Source organism: Eriocheir sinensis, chromosome 41 (assembly GCF_024679095.1).
Source record: "Eriocheir sinensis breed Jianghai 21 chromosome 41, ASM2467909v1, whole genome shotgun sequence".
Classification (NCBI taxonomy): Eukaryota; Metazoa; Arthropoda; class Malacostraca; order Decapoda; family Varunidae; genus Eriocheir; species Eriocheir sinensis.
The window spans coordinates 5253896-5278106 of NC_066549.1; the positions used below are offsets into that span (position 1 = coordinate 5253896).

The 24211-nt window shown below is 44.1% G+C and overlaps 1 protein-coding gene across 1 annotated transcript in view; it reads left to right on the forward strand.

Annotated features, from left to right (window-relative positions):
- The first annotated feature begins 4152 nt into the window (after window positions 1-4152).
- Window positions 4153-24211, forward strand: part of LOC127009542 (von Willebrand factor A domain-containing protein 7-like) — a 31852-nt gene continuing 11793 nt past the window's right edge. Inside the window, exons 1-13 of the mRNA XM_050882716.1 lie at window positions 4153-4319; window positions 7666-7907; window positions 9458-9743; window positions 10581-10686; window positions 11620-11871; window positions 12665-12766; window positions 14244-14356; window positions 15600-15716; window positions 16911-17123; window positions 19348-19474; window positions 20000-20257; window positions 21108-21193; window positions 23096-23216. Of these exons, the coding sequence (XP_050738673.1) occupies window positions 4188-4319; window positions 7666-7907; window positions 9458-9743; window positions 10581-10686; window positions 11620-11871; window positions 12665-12766; window positions 14244-14356; window positions 15600-15716; window positions 16911-17123; window positions 19348-19474; window positions 20000-20257; window positions 21108-21193; window positions 23096-23216 (2155 nt within the window). The 5' untranslated portion in view covers window positions 4153-4187. The remainder of the gene's footprint in view (window positions 4320-7665; window positions 7908-9457; window positions 9744-10580; window positions 10687-11619; window positions 11872-12664; window positions 12767-14243; window positions 14357-15599; window positions 15717-16910; window positions 17124-19347; window positions 19475-19999; window positions 20258-21107; window positions 21194-23095; window positions 23217-24211) is intronic.

Genomic DNA, 24211 nt, shown 5'->3' on the forward strand with positions numbered 1-24211 from the left:
GGAGGGAGGAGGCGGAGGGTCACCCAGTTTACTTTAAAAGCCCCCAAAACCTTGCAACAGAGAAAGCCGCAATACATGGCTGTTCTGATATCCATTAATAGAAGATAAATCATGTGGCAAGGTTCTCACGGGAAAGACATACTGGGAAAACGAAGGTCTTTAAGTATATAGTATTGCATGACACGAATGTAATTAACTCATCAGAGGCGGAAATTAACAACCTAAGAGTCATCATAGAAAATAATTAATTGATCAGAAGCGAAAATTAACGAGCAAGAAGCCATGATAGATTAAATTAACTAATCAGACGCGGAAATTCACAAGCTACAAGTTATAAAAAAAATAATTAAATGAACAGAAGGGGAATCTAACAAGCCACAAGCCATGAAAAGTATAATTAACCCACAAGAAACGGAATTTAGGAAGATACAAAGAAAATTAAGAGCGCAACAAATTTTGGGAGGATTTTAAACAGCCGGAGCAGTATTGTTTTATGTACTTAGGAAAATTAGAAGCATAAAAAACAAGGGATGGAGGGAGGAGGAAGGAAGGAGAGGATAAGTTGAGTATGATAATAGTGAAAATATTTAAAGTAAGGAACACATGAGGAGAATAAAGAGAAAGGAAAGGAGTAAAAAGAGTGGAAAGGGGTTAGACTACTCGCTGTTTTGATAGACTGAGAAAGAATAGGTGAAAGAAAGGAGGAAAGCAGGAGGAGGAGAAATAAGGAGGAGACGGGGTAGTCCTCCATGAAGACTACAAGCATGCGAGGAAAAAGAGAGGATAGACGGAACAGCAAAGTAAGAGAGAAGGGAAGGAGAGGAAAGCGAGGGAGTAAAGCGAAGGATAGGAGAGAAGGAAGGAAGGAAAGGAAGGGAAGGAAGACTGTCACACCAACAATAATTATGTGAAATCTATAATTATTTGAGGAAGGCTAAAGAAAAAGATGAAACAGTGAAATAGAAGAGGAATGAATGGGGGAAAAAGGAAAAATAACAGAAGGAAGAAATAAGACAGGAGGAAATGAGCGAAGGAAGGAAAGGAAGAAGAGCAGAGAGAAAGAAAAAGGCATTTGAGTAAAGAGAAAAAAAAAAGATAAATTAGAAGGAGGAAAGAGAAGAAAGGGCGGATGAGAGGAATGGGACAAGAGGAAGGAAGGAAGGGAAGGAAGGGAAAAAAGAATAAAGAGAGGAAGAGGAATAGAAGTAAAGAGATAAAAGGGATAAAACAGATAAATTGGATAGGAAGGAAAGAAGGAAAGAGAGAAAAAAGGGGACGAAACAGAGGAATGCAACATAAGGGGAGGAAGGAAGGGAAAAAGAATAAAGAGAGAAAGAAGTACAGGATTAAAGATGGAAAAGATGGAATAGAAAAGAAGAAGAGGGAAGTGGAAAGGGAAAGGAGGAAAGAGAGAGAGAGAGAGAGCGTGCAGCATCAGACGCCAAACACAACTGCCTTCAACAAGAGGAGGCACAGGGAGGCAGCAGCCCAATGCAAGACGGACCATTGGGTGACTGCCACAAAAAAAAAATGGAGGCCAGGTAGGGAGCAAGCAGTACTGGCACCTGGTTAAGAAACATCAAGGTGAGGTGCAAGAGGGCACAGTTCCGACCTTGAGAAGAGAGGATGGCACCATGGCACTGAACAATAAAGAAAAAGTAGAGTTGTTTGCCAAGACTTTTGCTGCCAAAATGACCGTCCCTCACCCAGAAAAAGAGCCACCGACTCTCCCTTCAGTTACAAAAGAAAAGTTGACAAGCCTCTCAACAACGGAGGTGGAGGTGTATCGGGCACTGAAGGCCTTAGACGCAGATAAGGCTGTTGGCCCGGACAATATCAGCCCCCGCCTCCTGCGTCAGTGTGCGAACTCGCTCTTCCCTCTCCAAGATGTTCAACCAATGCCTTCATACCTCCACCTGGCCGCAGAAGTGGAAGACTAGCCATGTTGTTCCTGTGCACAAGAAGAACGACCGAACGGACGTGAGGAACTGAGCCGGTGTCCCTCCTATCAGCAGTGGCAAAAGTGTTGGAGGGAATAGTGGCTGAGCGGATCACTAGACACCTGGATAGGCACTATCTGTTGAGTGCCAGGCAGTTCGGCTTCAGGAAAAACCGGTCAGCAGCCGATCTCCACCTACTACTATCCAACGAATGGAGTTCACAGCTGGACCAAGGAAGAGCCACTGCTGCTCTGGCACTAGACATTGAGGTAGAAAAAATGAGAGCAGCCGGATTGGAGGGAAAGCTTCTGTGCCTGATGGAAAATTACTTAGAGGAACGCCACCTTCAAGTGGTCCTGAATGGGCACAAGTCCTCCCCACAACGGATCCACGCCGGCGTGCCACAGGGCCACTTCTATGGAACATATACATAAATGACCTCCTCCATCTTGTTCCTAGTGTAAAAGCGTTCGCCGATGACATCACTTTGACTCACAAAATAGAGCCAGGAGGAGAGGCCCAGGCAGCACGCCAACTAAGAGCCACACTCCGGCGAATTGCAGATTGGGAGTAAGTGGCAAGTTAAGTTTGCCCCAGCAAAACTCAGCTGCTGGTAGTGTCCAGGACACCTGTGGATCTCCAGCTTGAATTTGAGGACTCAAGCTGACGCCACGTGAGGAAGTGGAGGTGCTGGGCCTCACATATGACTCCAGGCTGACCTTCCGCACGCACATCCAGCAGCTGGCAAGGCAGCCTCACGGAAGCTGACGTCCCTACGCAGAATCTCCTGGCTGATGGACAGTCGAGGGCGCGAGGTCTTATACAAGGCACAAATCCGATCCTCCTTGAGTATTCGTGCCTAACGTGGGGAGCTGCCAGTACCCATCTCGCGCTCCTCGACAAGATCCAGGAGAGGGCGTGGAGGATCATCACGGATCGACCGCCGGAGCACCTACTGCAGACCCTCCAACACCGGCGAGACGTGGCGGCCTCACCACTGTACAAAATACAGCAGGAGGAGTGGAGCACCTGAGGACGCTGCGCCAGGGAGGTGACAGCCAACACCCGGTCAGCGGAGGCGGCACCCACGGCTCTGGTGGTGCAGCGATGCCGGACGACTCACTACCAGAGACAGTTTATAAACACTTACGTGCATATATGGAACCGTCTCCTTGCGTCCGGTCAGCTGCCTCAGCAGTTCACACACCGGCAACAATATAAACTGTTTGTGAACCAGTGGCTGAACAATTTGTGAACAGGTTAGGCTTTAAGATAGGGGATACCAACTATGTTCCCTTTAGCCTACAAACTAGTGCCGCCATATAATGTAATGTTATAGGTACTAGGCCCTGATGTAACCAAGTGTCTGTGTAAATAAAAAATAAAAAAAGGGATGAAACAGAGGAATGCGACAAGAGGGAAGGAAGGAAAAGAGAATAAAGAGAGAAAGAGGTACAGGATTAAAGATGGAAAAGATAGAATAGAAGAGGAGAAGAAGAGGAAGGAAATGGGAGAGAAAGGAGGAAAGAAAGAGAGAAAAAGGGGATGAAAAAAAGAATGCGACTTGAGAAAGGGAGGGAAGGAAGGGAAAGAGAATAAAGACAGAAAAGATGAAATAGAAGAGAAGAAGAGGGAAATGGGAGAAAGGAGAGAGAAAAAGGGGACGAAACAGAGAAATGCGACAAGAGGGAAGGAAGGGAATGGAATGAAAGGAAGAGAATGTCTGTCGCAATAACACGTCCCACGCAAGGCAAGTATAGAGAAGGTATCGTCATCGGAAGGAAATCACTCGTTGGCAACTCCAGCCAATCATCGTCCAGGATGAGATGCCGTGAACATTTCTATTTATATTTTTTATTCACCGACAACTGATTCATAGGGTATATAACAAAAAAATCCACATCTTATTTTATTTTATTGTAGTAGTTTATAACATAAAAAACATCCGAGAGGTCCTAATTAAAAAGCTCATTTCAAAATTTGGTTCTTCACGTTCTATGAGAGTGACAATACCTCTCTATACTTGCCTTGGTCTCACGTACCACAATACCAAGAAAAGAATCTTATCACAACCCCCACCACCACCTCCTACCCCCCCCCCCCACCCCCCACCCCACCCCACACTATCTTCATTCCCACATCTCATTTTTCCCTGTCGATTTTCCACCCCCGTTCCCAGCCTCGCCTTGGCCCCGTGACCCTATAAAGTAAGGCCGCCCATCGGAGACTCATCAGTGAACGCGAGTCATGTGTCGGAGGAATCATCTGTTGCTGCTGGTGTCGGTGGTCGGGGCGCTGGTAGGGGGCACTGCGGCCTTCCTCGCTACGCCCCTCAACATGTCCGACCCTGATATAGCGAATATCCTGTGTCCGGCGGAGGTGAGGAAGGAAAAGGATTGGAGAACTAGACTAGAGCGGTATTTCGAGGGGCTTGATTCGTGGTTATTTTAGCTCGTAGGATGTTTTTGCATAGTGGAAGTCATTTGTGAGTTCTTTTTAATTGCTTGAAGAACTAGACTAGAGTGGTATTTCGAGGGGCTTGATTCGTGGTTATTTTAGCTCGTAGGATGTTTTTGCATAGTGGAGGTCGTTTGTGAGTTAATTTTCTGGTAGCAGAGTTGATTTTGGGGTTAGAATTTTAGGACTTTTATATTTTTTGGTTAGAATTTTTGGGGCTTTATATTTTTGGGTTAGAATTTTAGGAGCTTTATATTTTTTGGGTATAATTTAAGGAGCTTTATATTTTTGGGTTAGAATTTTAGAAGTTTTATATTTTTGGGGTATAATTTTAGGAGCTTTATATTTTTTGGGTAGAATTTTAGGAGCTTTATATTTTTTGGGTAGAATTTTAGGAGCTTTACATTTTTTGGGTAGAATTTTAGAAGCTTTATATTTTTTGGTTAGAATTTTAGAAGCTTTATATTTTTTGGTTAGAATTTTAGGGACTTTATATTTTTTGGTTAGAATTTTACGATCTTTATATTTTTGGGTTAGAATTTTAGGGGCTTTATATTTTTGGGTTAGAATTTTAGGAGCTTTATATTTTTTGGTTAGAATTTTAGGAGCTTTATATTTTTTGGTTAGAATTTAAGGAACTTTATATTTTTGGGTAAGAATTTTAGGAACTTTATATTTTTGAGGTTAGAATTTTAGGAGCTTTACATTTTTTGGTTAGAATTTTAGGAGTTTTATATTTTTGGGGTATAATTTTAGGAGCTTTATATTTTTTGGGGTATAATTTTAGGAGCTTTATATTTTTGGGGTATAATTTTAGGAGCTTTATATTTTTGGGGTTAGAATTTTAGGAGTTTTATATTTTTGGGGTATAATTTTAGGAGCTTTATATTTTTGGGGTATAATTTTAGGAGCTTTATATTTTTTGGGTAGAATTTTATGAACTTTATATTTTTGGGGTATAATTTTAGGAGCTTTATATTTTTGGGGTATAATTTTAGGAGCTTTATATTTTTGGGGTATAATTTTAGGAGCTTTATATTTTTGGGGTATAATTTTAGGAGTTTTATATTTTTGGGGTATAATTTTAGGAGCTTTATATTTTTGGGGTATAATTTTAGGAGCTTTATATTTTTTGGGTAGAATTTTAGGAGCTTTATATTTTTTGGTTAGAATTTTATGAACTTTATATTTTTTGGGTAGAATTTTAGGAGCTTTATATTTTTTGGGTAGAATTTTAGGAGCTTTATATTTTTTGGGTAGAATTTTAGGAGCTTTATATTTTTTGGGTTAGAATTTTAGGAACTTTATATTTTTGGGGTTAGAATTTTAGGAGCTTTACATTTTTTGGTTAGAATTTTAGGAGCTTTATATTTTTTGGGTAGAATTTTAGGAACTTTATATTTTTTGGTTAGAATTTTAGGAGCTTTATATTTTTTGGTTAGAATTTAAGGAACTTTATATTTTTGGGTTAGAATTTTAGGAACTTTATATTTTTGGGGTTAGAATTTTAGGAGCTTTACATTTTTTGGTTAGAATTTTAGGAGCTTTATATTTTTTGGGTAGAATTTTAGGAACTATATTTTTTGGTTAGAATTTTAGGAGCTTTATATTTTTTGGTTAGAATTTTAGGAACTATATTTTTTGGTTAGAATTTTAGGAGCTTTATATTTTTTGGTTAGAATTTAAGGAACTTTATATTTTTGGGTAAGAATTTTAGGAACTTTATATTTTTGGGGTTAGAATTTTAGGAGCTTTATATTTTTTGGTTAGAATTTTATGAACTTTATATTTTTGGGTTAGAATTTTAGGAGCTTTATATTTTTTGGTTAGAATTTTAGGAGCTTTATATTTTTGGGTAGAATTTTAGGAGCTTTATATTTTTTGGTTAGAATTTTAGGAGCTTTATATTTTTTGGTTAGAATTTTAGGAGCTTTATATTTTTTGGTTAGAATTTTAGGAGCTTTATATTTTTTGGTTAGAATTTTAGGAGCTTTATATTTTTTGGTTAGAATTTTAGGAGCTTTATATTTTTTGGTTAGAATTTTAGGAGCTTTATATTTTTTGGTTAGAATTTTAGGAGCTTTATATTTTTTGGTTAGAATTTTAGGAGCTTTATATTTTTTGGTTAGAATTTTAGGAGCTTTATATTTTTTGGTTAGAATTTTAGGAGCTTTATATTTTTTGGTTAGAATTTTAGGAACTTTATATTTTTAGGTATTTTTTTCGTACTTTGATAACCAGTAGCGATTTCGGGGGACTTGATTTGTTCTTTTAGCTCATAGGATGTGTTGGCAAGGTGGAGGTCGTTTGTGAGTTCCTTTTCTGCTATATGAGTTTATTCTTTGGTTAGATTTTTTGAAGTTTTGCCATTTTTCTTTCTTTCTCTTTTTTTTAGGCTTGGTGCCTTTTCCTAACACAATTTACGTTCTCTGAGATGGGGTGATAAAGTGAAAGAAAGGCAGGCTACAGAGAAAACACATTACCCTGCCATTTTCTAACATTCCTTAAACGTGAGGGTAGTATGACAAGAAGGGGTGAGGGGAATGACAATGGGGGGGGATGGGTGACAGGGAGACATGGCGAACTACATTTTCCCCTTCCCCGGCCCAAGCCCACTTCCGCCTCCCTCCCTACCTGCTGGCCGGCGTCTGTTGTGTGAGCCCGTGGAGGGAAAGTCTGGGCTGCGGTTTGTAGTGCTATATATACTTAAAAGGGTCTCTCTCTCTCTCTCTCTCTACGCACCTACTTACTCATTTGTCTGTCTGTCTCTCAACTTATCTGTCCGTCTGTCTGTTTTTATTTATCCATTATCTATCTGTCTGTCTAACCATCTACCTGTTTGTCTCTCTCTCTCTCTCTCTCTCTCTCTCTCTCTCTCTCTCTCTCTCTCTCTCTCTCTCTCTACGCCCCTTACTTACTTGTCCGTCTGTCTGTTTTTATTCATCCATTATCTATCTGTCTGTCAAACCATCTACCTGTTTGTTTGTGTCCGTCTCTCTCTCTCTCTCTCTCTCTCTCTCTCTCTCTCTCTCTCTCTCTCTCTCTCTCTCTCTCTCTCTCTCTCTCTCTCTCTCTACGCACCTTACTTACTTGTCTGTCTGTCTGTCAACTTATCTGTCACTCTGTTTTATTCATCCATTATCTATGTCTGTCTAACCATCTACCTGTTTGTTTGTCTCTCTCTCTCTCTCTCTCTCTCTCTCTCTCTCTCTCTCTCTCTCTCTCTCTCTCTCTCTCTCTCTCTCTCTCTCTCTCTCCCCCCCCTCAGATCAAAGGCGAGAACCGAGACCACGAATGGATCACCAACGAGGGGATTCGACGCAACATCCGCCAGTTCTTCCTGACCTATCCACCGCCCACCAACCCGGACCTCACCCTGCCCGAAGACGCCTCCCTCAGCGAGCTCTTCCACCTCTACTACGGCTCCAAAGCCTCCCCCACGCGCTTCATCAAGGCCGTCAACTCGATCGCCATGGCCAACGTGAACTCGGACTCCTCTCAGCAACTAAGGTGAGGCGTAGGGGACTTCGAAGGGCCATTTTCTTAGATTTCAAAGGCGGTCAAGCACATATATTAGGCTTTCGAGGGAGTTTCGGGGATTTCTGGGGGTAGTTTGACCATCCGTCTGTACTGTAAACGTAAAAAACACTAATTAGAACCCGATTAATCTCTTTCTCGGCGTTTCTTGCCCTTTCTCAGCCTCTCAGGTAAGGAGGCGACTTCGAAGGGTTATATTCTTGTAAACATTTCGTCTCCCAAGAAAACATTTTAGACAATGTTTTCGTAGGAGTTTGGGCCATTTCCAGGGGTAGTTTTATAACCCTGGTGGTAGTTTGACCTTTCTTCTGTACCATGAACCTACAAAAGACACTCATGAGAACCCGAGTGATCTCTTTTTCGGCCTTTGGAAATGGTTGTTGTGGGAGGCGGAAGCGTCTGCGAACACCGACCTCGTTAGCTTTCTTCAGTCCCTAGTTAGGCGTGTGCTCTGCGGTGTGTGTGTTGTAGAAAACGACACTCAGGTATGGGGAACAATGGTAAAAGTATGACGCTCAATGTGGATGATACAGTAACGTTATATAGGTAAAGCTGGGGGCATACGCTATAGCTGCGCGTGGCCGCGGTGCTCATCTCCGTCGCATTGGCCCTTGAGCCTGTGGTGGGTTAGGACCTGTTCACACTATACCGACTCTGGGCCACGACAACCCAGCGACTTTTTAGGCCCCTTTCAAACTGTTTCTAGACCTCTTTCCGACCATGTGCGACCCTTGCACATCAACATTTCACACCCAAGACATCATGAATCCCAAGTCGCTGGGTTGTCGTGGCACAGAGTCGGCACAGTGGGAACAAACCATCATCCGGGTTACCACCGTTTACCTTCCCCAGGTTTCCCCAGGTATCCATTCATCGACCAGTCCGGGATGGGGAAGAAAAGCTGGGTGACCTGCACGCTGATTGCCCGCGCCGGGATTCGAACCCGGGCCCGCGGATGCGTTGCTAGTCACGCTAATCACTGGACCACGGGGGGTTGAAGAACTATAATGTGAATAATCGTGCCGCAGGGTAAGAAATACCAACTGAAGCTTCAAGATAGTCGCTCTTCATCCCCCCTCGTCCACACACACAAAAAAAAAAAAAAACCCACGAAACAGTCTGCAGTAGAACCGTAGATAAAGAGATCAGGCTAGCGGGCTTTTTTTTCATATCCTTTTTTATGCCCTTGCACTGTCTCCTCTGCTGTAAAAAAAAAAAAAAAAAAAAAAAAACATGAGCAGAGCAGCGAGAAATGCCTCCACACTATGAACACACGCCCCTGCCTCAGCCTTTTCGAGATGCTTCAAAACCGTTTACTCATGTCACGCAGCCTGGCGCAAGAAATCTTTACAGGGAGAGCCTCGCGGACTTGGCATCATTGCTTGGGTGATGGTCTCGCATTGTCCCGCCCTTGAAGAATTTATGCGCCAGGTTCCGCGACACAGTTTAGCTTCCTCTTGACCTTGCACAACCTCACTGTTCGACTGCCAGACAGCTCACCGCAGTACTGACGACCCTCACAGGTACGACTCAAGCCTGCACGGTGACGGGGAGCGGCTGAGCGTCATGCAGGAGAAGCTCACTGTGCGCTACCCGCAGATCCTGTCCTCCATCCTGATCGAAGAGTCCTATTCCGCCGCGCGCTCCCTCCTCGGCTCCTCGCTCCACTCCATCCAGGACTTCTACTCCCACTCCACCTGGGTCGAGCAAGGCAACACGGGCATTTACATGACTCTGGGTCTCCCCGGCTACTCCATTAGCAACCCGGCGGAGACCGAGCAGGTGTGCACGTCCTGCGCCTCCCCACAGGTAAGGGGCACAGGTGCTCTGTTTGGGCTTAATGTAGCAACGCGACTTCGAACTCTTTAACCCGGTGGCAGCGGGGATCATGTTTCTTAATGGTCCCTCCAAGTGAGAAAAATGAAATAAAAATCACCCCTCACACAAAGCATTTCAGATCAAATTATGTATCATCTATTTTGGGGGTTAATATCATGGCACAAATTTGCCCCGTCGCTCCTACACGGTTAATAGTGTTTACAGAGTGGATACAGGATGGCGGGGGAATAGGCTATACAAAGAAACACGCTGACAAAGTGGGCCGTTGCTTGAACATGCCGGAAAACTCACCTATAGTGTTTACAGAGTGGATATGGGATGGGGTATAGGTAAAATAGGCCAGGGAGGGCCACTCTAACCTGCCTTTTTCCTAACATTATTTGCCTGGTGAGGGTGGGATGACAAGGGGGTGTGAATATGCCGGAAAACTGACCAATAGTGTTTACAGAGTGGATATGGGATGGCGTATAGGTAAGATAGGCCACGGAGGATCACACTAACCTGCGAATCTCCTAACATCATTTACGTGGTGAGGGTGGGATGACAAAGGGGTGTGAATATGCCGGAAAACTGTCCATTCCTCTCCCTACTAATCCTTCCTTTACTCCTTTTCCCCCAAGTGGAAGCGCTATAACTATTCCCTTCCCTCCCTCTCTCTCTCACACCAGTTCTTCCCATTCTCTTTCCCCCCCACACGAGGCAATGCAATCCCTCCTCCTCTTCCTCTTCTTCCCACGCCTCGGATCTCATTTCTCTTTACTCTCAGAGGCGGCAATATAATCTTTTCCCCTTCCTTCCTCCGTACAGGGCGAGTGTTACGACAACGTGGTGAGCGGCGCGACGGTCACCACTGGCTACTACACGTACGAAACAGAGATGGGGAGCGACTACATCGTGTCCAAGCCTTCCAACGGTGGGTCCGAGGTCTTTGTGGGTCTCTCCAGAGCAGCGTTGCCATATTGTCATACTTTGAACACTGTATTTATCATTCTAAGGCTCCAAGACTGTCGTAACCACACATATAACGATAGAAATTTAAAGTTATCGTTAAAACTGTTAAATATGGATGGTTTTCGTTTTTTTCTGCTATATATATATCGGTCAGAAACTAAGAAAATGCAATGCGCTGAGTACGATAATTTGACAACGCTGCTGCCGCCACGGAGAGGGTGTGACGTCACGTGCAAGGAACCTATAGGAGCGTTTGGCCCACTTCCTCACAGGCGCCATGTTGTTACCGAAGGAGCCGCGCGAAATTCAAATTGCTGGTGGTGATACAATGTTGTTTCTGTCTTACGTTAATTCTAGTTCCTGTTCCTTCCGAGAGTGTCTGTAGTACCAAGTGTTTGTACTCTCTCTCTCTCTCTCTCTCTCTCTCTCTCTCTCTCTCTCTCTCTCTCTCTCTCTCTCTCTCTCTCTCTCTCTCTCTCTCTCTCCTCTTTTTTTCTCTTTCTCTTCTCTTCTTTTTTCTTCTCTCATCTCTTCTCATTTCTGTTCTTCACTTGCCTTCTCTCTCTCTACACCTTTCCCCGATGCAAACTCTTCTTCTCTCTCTCTCTCTTTTCTTCTTTCTCTTGTTTTCTCTCTCTACACCTTCCCCCCGACGCAAACTCTTCTAACACTCTCTCTCTCTCTCTCTCTCTCTCTCTCTCTCTCTCTCTCTCTCTCTCTCTCTCTCTCTCTGCTCTTAATTCTCCTATCTCTTCCCTCTTCTCTTCTCTCCCTTCTTTCTCTTGTGTTCTTCCTCTCTACACCTTCCCCCCGACGCAAACTCTTCCCACCACCACTACAATAAAAGCACCTCACCAACTCCCTTCCTCCTCTCCGTCCCCAAACACACACCCAGGCCTGAAGTGCAGCCACGGCGGCTCTCTCGACATCAGCTCCTTCGAGGCAGCGCTGGGGGGCATCAACAAGGACACCGCCTCGCCCTGCTTCTCTCCGCACTACTACCTCAGCGAGCAGGCCGCCGAGCTCGCCGTGCAGGCCACACAGTACTACCTAGACAATATTCTCGAGGCGGTGGGTTTCGATAAGTACAGGCGCCTCTTTGACCTGTACCTCGGCTCCGCGTTGTCCATCTCCATTGATACGACGGGTGAGTTTCTCTCTCTCTCTCTCTCTCTCTCTCTCTCTCTCTCTCTCTCTCTCTCTCTCTCTCTCTCTCTCTCTCTCTCTCTCTCTTTTTTTAAACAAAGGAGACAGCTCAAGGGCACAAAAAAAAGGATACAATAATAATTAAAAAAAGCCCTCTACTCGCTGCTCGTGAAGTGTAAGGCTTTTGTTTTTGCTGTTGGTGTTGTTGTTATGGTGATGGTTCTCGATTTCGTGTTCTTTCGTATAGTAATTTTTGTTTTGTTCTTATTTTTCTCATATTCCTTTTTTTTTTTCTTTTTTTTTTGGTTTTTGGTGTTTTCTTTTTTTTTTCCCTCTTCTTTTTCATCAGCGTCTTTTTCTTGTTGTAGTTGTTCTTTTTTTATCATCATCATCAACAACAACTTCTTTTCCTTTTCCTTTTTCTCTTTCTTCATTCTTTTGCTTTAATCTTCTTCTTCTCCTGCGTCTGACTTGCTATTCTTTTTCTCCTCCTCCTCCTCCTCCTTCTTTACCGCCACCACCACAACCACCACCTCCTACCTCCTCCTCCTCCTTCATCTCAGCCTAAATCACCACCACATCCACCCACCTCCACCTCCGCATAATACTCTTCCTCTTCCACCACTAACCATTCCCTCCTGCTCCTATCCCGTTCCCTATCCTTCTCTTCCCTATCCTCCCCAATCCTTTATCCACTATCCTCCCTATCCTCTTCCCCTACTATCTATTCCCTCCTGGTCCCACCCCATTCCCTACCTCTCCGCCTCAACCCTCCTCTCTCCTCGCATTCACAGGGTCGATGGGTGATGACATTGACGCGGTAAAGGACCAAGTGACCCAGATTGTGGAGAACTCGAGCCCCGAACTGTACGTGCTCTCTCAGTTCAACGACCCAGGTAAGTACAGACTAGTTAGGGTAAGGTAAGTTAAGGTAAGGTAAGGTAAGGTAATGTCCATGGTTCAGTGATAGATGTTTTTCTTTTTCTTCGCGTAAGCTAAGGTAAGATCAGGTAAAGTAAGATAAGGTTAGGTTGTGTTAGGTCAGATTATTTGCCTATATATTTTGCAGTACAGGTGGTCAGCAGGCTCTTATATATGGTACGCTTCTCGGGTTAGTAGAAGTTATGTTAATTCGAGGACCGCGGTAAAGTTTAAAGCAAAGAAGTTCATATACGCTTTTCAAGTCGACGGAAGGTGCATTAGTCTAGGATCGAAGGAAAGTTGAAAGAAAAGAAGCACTGCACTAGGCTTCTCAGGTCAGTAGAGGTATGTTAGTTCAAGGACCAAGGGAAAGTTTCAAGCAAGGAGGAGGAGGAGGAGGAGGAGGACCTGGACTAACAGAAACAGATGAAAAGATGTCATTAGAATCATCGCTGGAGCGGTAGAATATCGTTAGAGAGAGATGAAGAACGATGGGAAAGCTCTGATAATAATAATGGATAATGATGATGATGGGGAGATTATTGATTAAGGCCGCTACATTAAAACCAGCCACATCATTGAATTGCTGTGTAAATGTGTTTTGTAGTGACGATATTTATCTGGACCACACTTTCTTCCGTACCTGATTTTCGTACACCTGACACACACTCCTCGTCGCCAATATCACCTTCGCATCGTTTCCCTTTCTCCACCATCCCAGGTTCGAATCCCGGGCCAATATGACGGAGATGAGCACCGAGGCCACGCGCAGCTTTACCTTTCGCCTTTCACTTCCTTCCGTTATTTCTCCTTTTCCTTCCTTTGACTTGTACGTGTCTGTTTATCTATGTACAAACGGAGCAGTGGAACGCGGGTATTTCATTTTATATCCCAAAGTCTATATACACCAAGTCAAGTCACACGCAGGTTTGTGGGAGGAGACACGGCCGAGGCGTGGTTTATGCGTGACACTGCTTGGAGCCAAACTAGAGAATGTAGAAACAGGGATTTAGAGAAAACGAAGAAAGGAGGACTAATTTAAATCAATCACTTCATCATGCCCTCCCTCACACCCCAAACCGCCGTTTGTAGGCACTGGAATTACAGTCACGCAATAGCACAATAAAAAGACATATTTTTTCGTCAGTGGCTTGCCTGAACGCGCTGTGAAAGGAGGCGAGAATGCACATCCAGAGTGCACACACGGCCGCAACTTTAGTCACCCCTGAACTGGCGGGTATTTTTTTTGTTTTGTTTCAAGTGACGTCATCCTGCTGCTCCGCCCCAAAACCGCCTCCTGCGCGTATCGGTCGCAGTTTTGAAGCAGAGTGACTTGACTTGGTATATATAGACTTAGCTATATCCCTTCTAATTCCCCGTATCCCGTTTTCTTTACCGTAAAACAACTAAACATCGAATCTACCACTGTGTACTTCCGCACCCCACTTTCAGAATGCGGCCCGGTGTTCAAGACGACGGACGGGAAGGAGTTTCTCGAGGAAGTGCACAAACTGTATGCTTCCGGCGGCGGTGATTCCCCCGAGCTGTTCTGGTGTGGGCTGCAGGTGTGTATTTACCTAGTTGTATTTACCTAGTTGTATTTACCTAGTTGTAGTTTTACAGGGCCTGAGCTTGACGCTCGTGTGGTCCCGTCTCCGTATCTACATTTATCCAACTTTTCCTTTAAAGCTTTGCACACTCCTCGCCGATACTACATCCTCACTTAGTCTGTTCCAAACCTCTATATTTCTTTGCGGGAAGCTATATTTCTTTATGTCTCTCAAGCATCTTCCCTTCCGCAATTTTTTACTATGTCCTCTTGTGTTCCTTGTGGTAATTTCTTCTTTAAGTAGTAACTCCTCGTTATCTACTTCTTCCATTTTGCTCAATAATTTGTAGATTTGTATTATTGTGTGTGTGTGTGTGTGTGTGTGTGTGTGTGTGTGTGTGTGTGTGTGTGTGTGTGTGTGTGTGTGTGTGTGTGTGTGTGTGTGTGTGTGTGTGTGTGGATTAGATAGATATTTAGATTGACAGATACAGAGAGATTAATTGATAGATAGATAGATAGATAGTAAAATATTGAAAGACTGTCCATAAGCTTTCCATATAATATCTTATTCTTTTAATAGAATATGGCTAACTCTTTTCTTCTTTCTTTTCCTTCTATTTTTTTCTTTTCTTTTTTTTCTCCTTTTTTCTTACGTGTGTTGTTTCTTTTCTTTTCTTTTTCTTATTTCTCTCTTCTTTTCATTTTTCTCTTTTTTTCTATTTTCTTTTCTTCTCTCAATCGTTCCTTCTTTCTTGTTCTCTTCCTCTTCTTCTCTTCTTTCTTTCTTTTTCCATTTTCTCTCTTTCAATTTTTTCTGTCTTTTTTTCTTCTATTAATCGTTCCTTCTTTCTTTTCTTTCTTCTCTTCATTATTTTTCCATTTTCTCTCTTTCATTTTTTTTCTATCTTCTTTTCTTCTCCTAATCGTTCTTTCCTCTTTCCTTTCTTTCTCTTCTTCTTTTCTTTTCTTTCATTTCTCATTTTCTCTCTTCCACTTTCTTTTATCCTCTTTTCTCTAATCGGTCTTCAATCTTTCTTTTCTTCTCTTCTTTTCTTTCATTTCTCATTTTCTCTCTTCCATTTTCTTTTATTCTCTTTCCTTCTAATCGGTCCCTCTTTCTTTTCTTTCTTTTCCCATTTTCTTTTATCTTCTTTTCTCTAATCGGTCCCTCTTTCTTTTCTTTCTCTTCTCTCTTTCTTTTTCCATTTTATCTACAACCTTTCTCCTCCTCACCTCCTCCTCCTCCTCATCATCATCAGCTGGCCTTGGCGGAGACACCAGACTACGGGGACGTCTTCTGCTTCACGGACGCCTATGCCAAGGACGGCGAGCGAATGGACGGCGTGATCAGCCAGGCACAGCGGCAGAGCAGCAAGGTATACACATAAGAACATAACCTAAGAACATGAGTCTGCAAGAGGTCGGTGTATGTTCAAGGCAGCTCCTGTGAACCTAACCTCACCTACCCTCACTACCCAGGAGAAGGATTTGGAGGAGGAGGAGAAGGAGGAGGAAGAGGGTGTGAAGATGGGGAGGAAGAAGTGGTGGAGAGAAATATTGACTGGTGGAAAGAAAAGAGGAAGGGAAGAAGATTAGAAGGAGGAGGAGGAGTAAATGGGAGGAAGAAGTGGAAGAAGACTGGAAAGAAAGAGGAAGGAAAAGAGTGAGGAGGAGGAGGAGTAAATGGGAGGAAAAAAGGAGGAAGAAGAAGAGGAGGAGGAGGAGGAGTAAAGGCGAGGAAAAGGAGGAAGAGGAGGAGGAGGAGGAGGAAGACGGTGAGGACGAGGAAAACTGGAAAAAGAGAAGATGAAGAAGAAGGAGAAGTAGGATGAAGGGGAGGGGAAGGAGGAGGAAAAAAAAAAGGAGTAAGAGAAGGAAAAAAAACCCAGGAGAAATAGAGCAAGAGAAAGGAAGAGTAAATAAAAACATCCCTTCCTCACTACACCCCCCCCCCCTCAAACACACACACACACACACACACACGGAACAGGGGGCAAGAATAGAGGGGAGAGGATACTGAATCAAGAGTGAGGAGAGGAGGAGAAGAAGAAGAAGAAAGAAAAGAAGAGGAAGAAAACGCAAAAAATACCCCTCCGTCACCATTTTCTTTTCTTCTTTTTATTTCTCTCTTTTTTTCTTCTTTCTTTCTTCTACTCTCTCTCTCTCTCTCTCTCTCTCTCTCTCTCTCTCTCTCTCTCTCTCTCTCTCTCTCTCTCTCTCTCTCTCTCTCTCTCTCTCTCTCTCTCTCTCTCTCTCTCTCTCTCTCTCTCTCTCTCTCTCTCTCTCCACTTTCGTTTCTTCTTATTTCTCTTCTTTTCTTCTTTCTTTTTTATTTCTCTTCTTTTCTTCTTTCTTTTTTCTACTCTCTCTCTCTCTCTCTCTCTCTCTCTCTCTCTCTCTCTCTCTCTCTCTCTCTCTCTCTGACCTTTTCTTCTGTCATAAATTCTTTCTCTTCATTTCTATAATCTATTACTCCTACTCCTTTTCATCATCATCATCATCATCATCATCATCACCTCTACACCCCCCTCGAACCTCACTTAACACACACGTCTAACAAACAATTTCAGGTAACAGTGATCTTAAGCGACCTGCTGGCGAAGAAGGAGAACTCGGGGAAGACGCAAGGCGGCGGGGATATTGGCCGGGAGCCGCGGGACTTGATCACAGACATCTCCGGGTACGAGCGGCTGGCGGAGGCGACGGGCGGGCTCCTGATCAGCGGCTCCAAGTTCGACGTCAGTGATATTGTGGGCATCATGGGCGGCGTGGAGACATCGACGGTAAGGAGACGGTGGGAGGAGGAGGATGAGGAGGATATATAACTATTATATATAACTATTATCATTATTTTTACTATTACTGCTACTGGCGCCTCCGTAGTGCAGTGGCTAGCTCGTTTTTTTTTCGTCGGGACTTTAAATCCTTTTCTTTGTCTCTCTCCCTTCTTCTGGATCATTATTTAACAGCGAGAGATACTTACACATACATAGTTACGTACATACTTACACATACATATATACATACATACATACACCAGTTTATGTTCTTCTGATTCCGAGGCATTTAATTTGTCCCTTTAAATTCCGAGGGCATGTCTTTTTCTTAAATTTTGAAGGCATTTAATTTGTGTTCTTTAAATTCCGAGGGCATGTCTTTTTCTTAAATTTTGAAGGCATTTAATTTGTGTTCTTTAAATTCCGAGGGCATGTCTTTTTCTTAAATTTTGAAGGCATTTAATTTGTGTTCTTTAAATTCCGAGGGCATGTCTTTTTCTTAAATTTTGAAGGCATTTAATTTGTGTTCTTTAAATTCCGAGGGCATGTCTTTTTCTTAAATTTTGATGGCATTTAATTTGTGTTCTTTAAATTTTGGCGGCATTAAATTTGTGTTCTTCATATTTGGTCTATGTCTGTTTGCTGTTTGTTTTTATATTTATATTTCTACTTTACATGTATACCGAAACCAAATGACTCCGCTCGTTTCTTCTTCTAGCATGTAAATCCTTCTCCTTCCCTCTCCCTTTTTTTACATAATTATTTTGCAGCGGGAGATGGCGGTGGTAGAACGATTTTTACTTGTCTCTCTCTCTAACATGCAGTCAAACTTTCCACGCGTTCACATATTCTCGTTTTTACATCCTTATTCTATTTTCCATTCGTTTGTCTCCCTTACATTCACTCAAATCAAGTTTCTATAAGGGTTCATTTCGCCTACTAGCATTTTCTACACCCATATGCTATTGTATATTCACCTATTTACTTTACACGCTCTCAAATTTTCTGTATGCTCAGGTTTTTTTTTCGCCTTGACCTCCATCCTTCTCTTTCTCTCTGTTGATCATTATTTTGCAGCGGGAGATGGCGTTGGTAGGACGGTTTTTACTTGTCTCTCTCTCTAACATGCAGTCAAACTTTCCACGCGTTCACATATTCTCGTTTTTACATCCTTATTCTATTTTCATTTCGTTTGTCTCCCTTACATTCACTCAAATCAACTTTCTATACGGGTTCATTTCGCCTACTCGCCTTTTAACATCCATATGCTATTATATATTCACCTATTTACTTTACACGCTCTCAAATTTTCTGTATGCTCATGTGTTCTTTTCGCCCTGACAGCCATCCTTCTCTTCCTCTCTGTTGGTCATTAGTTTGCAGCGAGAGATGGTAGTGATGCAATATTTTAGTCTATCTACCTTGTATTCACACAACCTAACTTTCCAAGCCTTCATTTCTTTTTCCCGAATTCACATCATTCCCTCTTGTCCCCTCCGCCAGGTCACCATTCTTGATACAATATTCTAGTCTTCTATCTGCCTTGCATTCACACAACCTAACTTTCCAAGCCTTCATTTCTTTTTCCCGAATTCACATCCTTCCCTCTTGCCCCCTCCGCCAGGTCACCATTCTTGATACAATATTTTAATCTTCTATCTGCCTTGCATTCACACAACCTAACTTTTCCACGCGTTCATTTCTTTTTCCCGAATTCACATCCTTCCCTCTTGTCCCCTCCGCCAGGTCACCATTCTTGATACAATATTCTAGTCTTCTATCTGCCTTGCATTCACACAACCTAACTTTCCAAGCCTTCATTTCTTTTTCCCGAATTCACATCCTTCCCTCTTGCCCCCTCCGCCAGGTCACCATTCTTGATACAATATTCTAGTCTTCTATCTGCCTTGCATTCACACAACCTAACATGCCAAGCCTTCATTTCTTCTTCCCGCCTTCACACCCTTCCCTCTTGTCCCCTCCGCCAGGTCACCATTCTTGATACAATATTCTAATCTTCTATCTGCCTTGCATTCACACAACCTAACTTTTCAAGCCTTCATTTCTTTTTCCCGAATTCACATCCTTCCCTCTTGTCCCCTCCGCCAGGTCACCATTCTTGATACAATATTCTAGTCTTCTATCTGCCTTGCATTCACACAACCTAACATGCCAAGCCTTCATTTCTTTTTCCCGAATTCACATCCTTCCCTCTTGCTCCCTCCGCCAGGTCACCATTCTGCTGCGCGAGGTGGCGGGCGTCTCGAGTACCAAGTTCCCCGTGGATGACACCGTCGTGGACTTTGAGCTACGTCTCGCCGGCGAGCTTTTCTCGGGGCTACTCTACGATGAGGCAGGTGGGTGAGGGAGCCACCGTGCACGACCCTAGCCTCGCCGACCCCTCATCTATACCTTGTTGAAATGACCAAAACCTTCTCTGCTCTCTTTTACATCTTTCTGCTTTCCTTTACTGTGTTCTTTGCTCCTTTATATCCATCCTTCTCTCCCTCTCTGTAAGTCGTTATTTAGCAGTAAAAGATGGTGGTGATACAATATTCTAGTCTATCTTCCTTACATTCACACAAACTAACTTTCCACGCGTTCATTTCTTCTTCACACCTTCACCCCATTCCCTCTCCCCCCGGTCAACTCTCTCCCAGCGTTGCCAAATTATCGTACACACCGTATTTCATTTTCGTAGTTTCTGACTGATATCTACAGCAAAAACAAACAAAACAAACATAAATAAATAACAGTTTTAACGCTAACTTTAATATCCTTTCGTTATTTGTGTAGGTACGAAAGTTGGAGGCTTAAAAATGATAAATACAGTGTGGTGAATACGATAATCTGGCAACGCTGCTCTCTCCCCTTTCTCCCAGGCATACGCTACGACATTATGGACGACGTGGCACTGGCGGCGGCGGGGGTCGAAGTGGTCACCTTCACTTCCAACTTCAAGGCGCTGCGCTGGACCGCCCCGACGCTTGGGGAGTGGAGCCTCGACCTCGCCCCCAACGAGCCCACCACAATCACCGTCCTGGCCACCTCCAGCCTGGACTTCCTCGCCACCTTCGCCATGCTGGACCCCACGCCGCCCCACCCCCACTACCGCCCCACCGAAGGACAGCCCCTCATGAGTAAGTATAGGTGGGCTTATGTACATACTTACACATATACATACATACATACATACATACATACATACATATATACATACATACACCAGTTTATGATCTTTTGATTCCGAGGCATTTAACTTGTCCCTTTGAATTCCGAGGGCATGTTTTTTTTTCCTTTTAAATTCTGAAGGCATTTAATGTGTTCTTTAAATTTTTTAGGCATTAAATATGTGTTCGTCATATTTGGTCTGTCTGTTTGCTGTTTGTTTATTGTTTATGTTTCCCTGTCTCCTCCTCCTCCTATTTATATATTTACCTACCTACCTACCTCTCTATCTATCTACCTATCTATCAGTTTATCTATCCATGCATCTGCCAGTCATTGCTTCTGTATTACCTGTATTTTTGTTTAGGTCTCATTCTGTACCTTCCACTTTTTATCTTTAACTGCCTATACGATCTATCTATCTATCTATCAATCTATCTACCTATTTATCTATCTGTCTCTCTATCTATCACGTCTCCTTATTGGCTAGAGTCTGTGAGCCGATTTCACAGTCCAACACAGTGTCTTCGTAACAGCCCGAACCAAACTATAGAATCCCATACAATCCAAAATGGTGAGGTCTTCGATGCCACACTAAACATACAAGACTTTTCCCGTATAATTTCATCAAATTTGTGAACTTAAATATAAACACTAGACACTATACAAGGAAATTTCGAAGGCTCTAGTATTGGTTTGGAAGCTTACTAGCCCATCATGGGGAACTGTGAAACTGGCCCTGTGTTAGTTAGCCTTTGTGTGTTGACTGTTTCTCGTCCATGTTTCCTCGTCTCCTCAACCTTCCTCCTCCTCCTCCTCCAGACATGGTTTACTACGTGGAGGTGACGCTGGTCGGCTTCCGGGAGAGCCATGTGGCCGTGGTCTCCAATGTGCAGTTCGTGAATAAGGTTCGTATCGCGCTGCATTGTACTGTATCGTATCATTTGTACTGGACGGGTTCGCTCACTGAAGGTGCTATTTCTTTTCGCTTTTATTTTATTTTTATTTTACAGTAGAGGATTTGTTACGCCTCTCCCTACCTTCTTGTCTTCAATTTCTTTGCTGTTTTGTTTTATTTGTCCGTCTGTCTGTCTGTAAGTGCAGTATGTGTCTGTCTGTGTCAGTCTACCCGACCGCCTGTCTGTCTGCCAGCCTATGTTTGCCGATCTATCTGTTGCTGTCAGTTTTTTTCATACGTGTCTGCTCGTTTGTTCGTCTGTCTGTCTGTCCGTCTGTCTGTCTCTGTCGAGTTTTGTTTATTTTTTTACGTTTCGCCAATGGTGCCGGTAGGCTTGGTGGGACCTGATGATCGGCCCCAGCCCTTTATTGCGCAGGCAACCCTCTATAGTGGCGCCATCTTGCTGAGGTATTGATGTCCCCGGGAGCTCATCTTTGATCCTCTTTTTAGAGAGAATATATAGTTCGGGTTGACAGGTGGTCTTCAGGTCAACTTGTGGGTGGGCTACGCGGCAAAGGTGGCAAAATTGCCAGCTTGTTTGTAGCGGCGGGAGGGACGCGAACCTGCGTCCTTCTAGACGCCGTCCCCGCACGCTAACCACTCAGCCACCGCCTCTCGTGTCTATGTTAAGCCGGTGTCACATTGGACCAAATCTGGCCAGCATGAGTTTTTGCTGGCAGCTTTTGCTCGCGGGATGGCTTGCTCGCGAGCTTTTGCTCCTGCGTTTAGCTCGCCGTTTGGACGGGGAGCAACTCGGCGAGCCGCGAACAGGCAGTCAAATGAGCTCTTTGGTGCACCGATACGTGAATAATATATATTGCCTAGTGTATTGGATCCGTATACACATGATATTAGAGAACTTATTCACAAACTCGTTTTATGTTTGATGGTGTTTGCAATATTTTGTAATATTGTGAAAAGTAGTGATTTCTGGGTCCCTAACCAAGACCAAGACCGCCCGGCTGAAATAAACACTCGCCATGACCACCTTCGCTCCTGGTTCTAGAGTTCATTGGTCCTCCGGTACTGTGCACTGTTTAATATCTAGAGTCAGGGACCATCCCGAGTTGTGGGACACAGCCATCCACATTTCTGTAAGTCTACGTGAAGAAAGTTTGATGGATTGTTGTACACACCTTGGGTCTCCTTTCCCTTCAGCCATGACCGAACCCAGACTCGTCTTATCTTTTTCTGCGCTCGTTGAATAACGGCAAGTAATGCCGTCACAGCTGCACACTTAGCCGTGATACGAAGCGTAGATGCAGTAGGCGCCATGGCTGAGGCTTTGTTTTCAATGTTGCTCGTCGCTCGCCGCTCGTCGCTCGTCAGTGTGAGGACACCAGTGACTTGCTCGAGCGAAAAAGCTGCCAGCAAGAGCTCGTGCTAGCCAGATTTGGGTCCAGTGTGACGTTCGTAGAATGTCAGTTTATTTCCGCGTCTCTGTCTGTCTTCTCTCATCTCCGTGAAAGCCTTGGGAGAATTAACATCATATTTCACTGACCTCAAAACAGAAACCTGGTGACCCAACACACCACTTACAATATCATCCACGAAAATAACAAGACTGTCTTATATTGTTAATCATTTCACTTGACTAAACTTCACTCGAGCGAATAAGAAGTTGTTGAATCATACTTTATTAAGTCGAATCGCTTGTTTTCACGAAGTTAGCGATGGTTATTGTTATTGGTTATCTATGTGTTTTGCGTCACTGTGTTCTTGGGGATTCTTCCACTTGGGTTCGTGTTGGCATGTGTTCTCCAAGGTTATGTTCGGCTGACAGTTTGATGTTATTGATTATTTATGTTGTGCTTCCCGCCCCTCACGCCACTCCGCCGCTCCCCTCCTTCAGGCGGGCAAGGTGCTGCGAGACATTGACTACCCGATGTCGGTGCGGGACCAGGCCTACCTCTGGACGGACCCGCTGCCCGAGGAAGCCTTCTACGTGCAGATCCTCGGCTACCTCGCCTCAGGTACGGGGAAGGAAAAATTGGAAAGTTTCGTTTAGTCGGCGCAACATCTGTGGTCATATGCCGGAGAGAGACAGAAGGGGAAGGAATTATAGAAGGGTACAGATCCCAGGAGACGGGAAAAGTTGGAAAGTTTCGTTTAGTCGGCGCAACATCTGTGGTCATATGCCGGAGAGAGACAGAAGGGGAAGGAATTATAGAAGGGAACCGATCCCAGGGGACGGGACACAACCCCCGATTAATACCTGGTACCCATTCACTGCTGGGTGGACAGGGGCGTAGGGTATCGGAAAAGCCGCCCAAATTTTTCCACTCCGCCCAGGAATCAAACGCGGGCTCTCTCGATCGTGAGCCGAGTATGCTAACCACTGCACCACGAAGCCCCCTAGCAATTATAAAAAAACGGGGAAGGAGAAACAGGAGATGAGGAAAGTGTCGAAGAAGAGTGTTGTGAAGTGACTGATGTATTTTGAATTGTCTCCTTTCCTTCGCCTCACTCCCCTCACTGCCTCTCCTCGTCTCACTCCCCTGTCCATCTCTCCTCGTCTCACTCCCCTCCCCATCTCTCCTTGTCTAATCTCCCTTCATCACGACTCTCCCTCACTTCTCCTCGTCTGACTCTCTCCCTAACTCCCCTCGTCTCACTCCCCTCCCCATCTCTCCTTGTCTAATCTTTCTTCATCACAACTATCCCTCACTTCTCCCCGTCTGACTCTCTCCCTACCTCCCCTCGTCTCACTCCCTTCCCAATCTCTCCTTGTCTAATCTCTCTTCATTACGACCATCCCTCACTTCCCCTCGTCTGACTCTCTCCCTACCTCTCCTCGTCTCGCTTCCCTTTCCCAACGTCTTCTCATCTCACTCATCTCAACAGTTCCCCTCATCTCATTCCCCTCCCCATCTCTCCTTGTCTCATCTCCCTTAACTGCATCTACTACTCATTCCCTCTCGTCTCACTCCTCCTCCTCTCGTCTCATTTCCCATTCCTAACCTTTCCT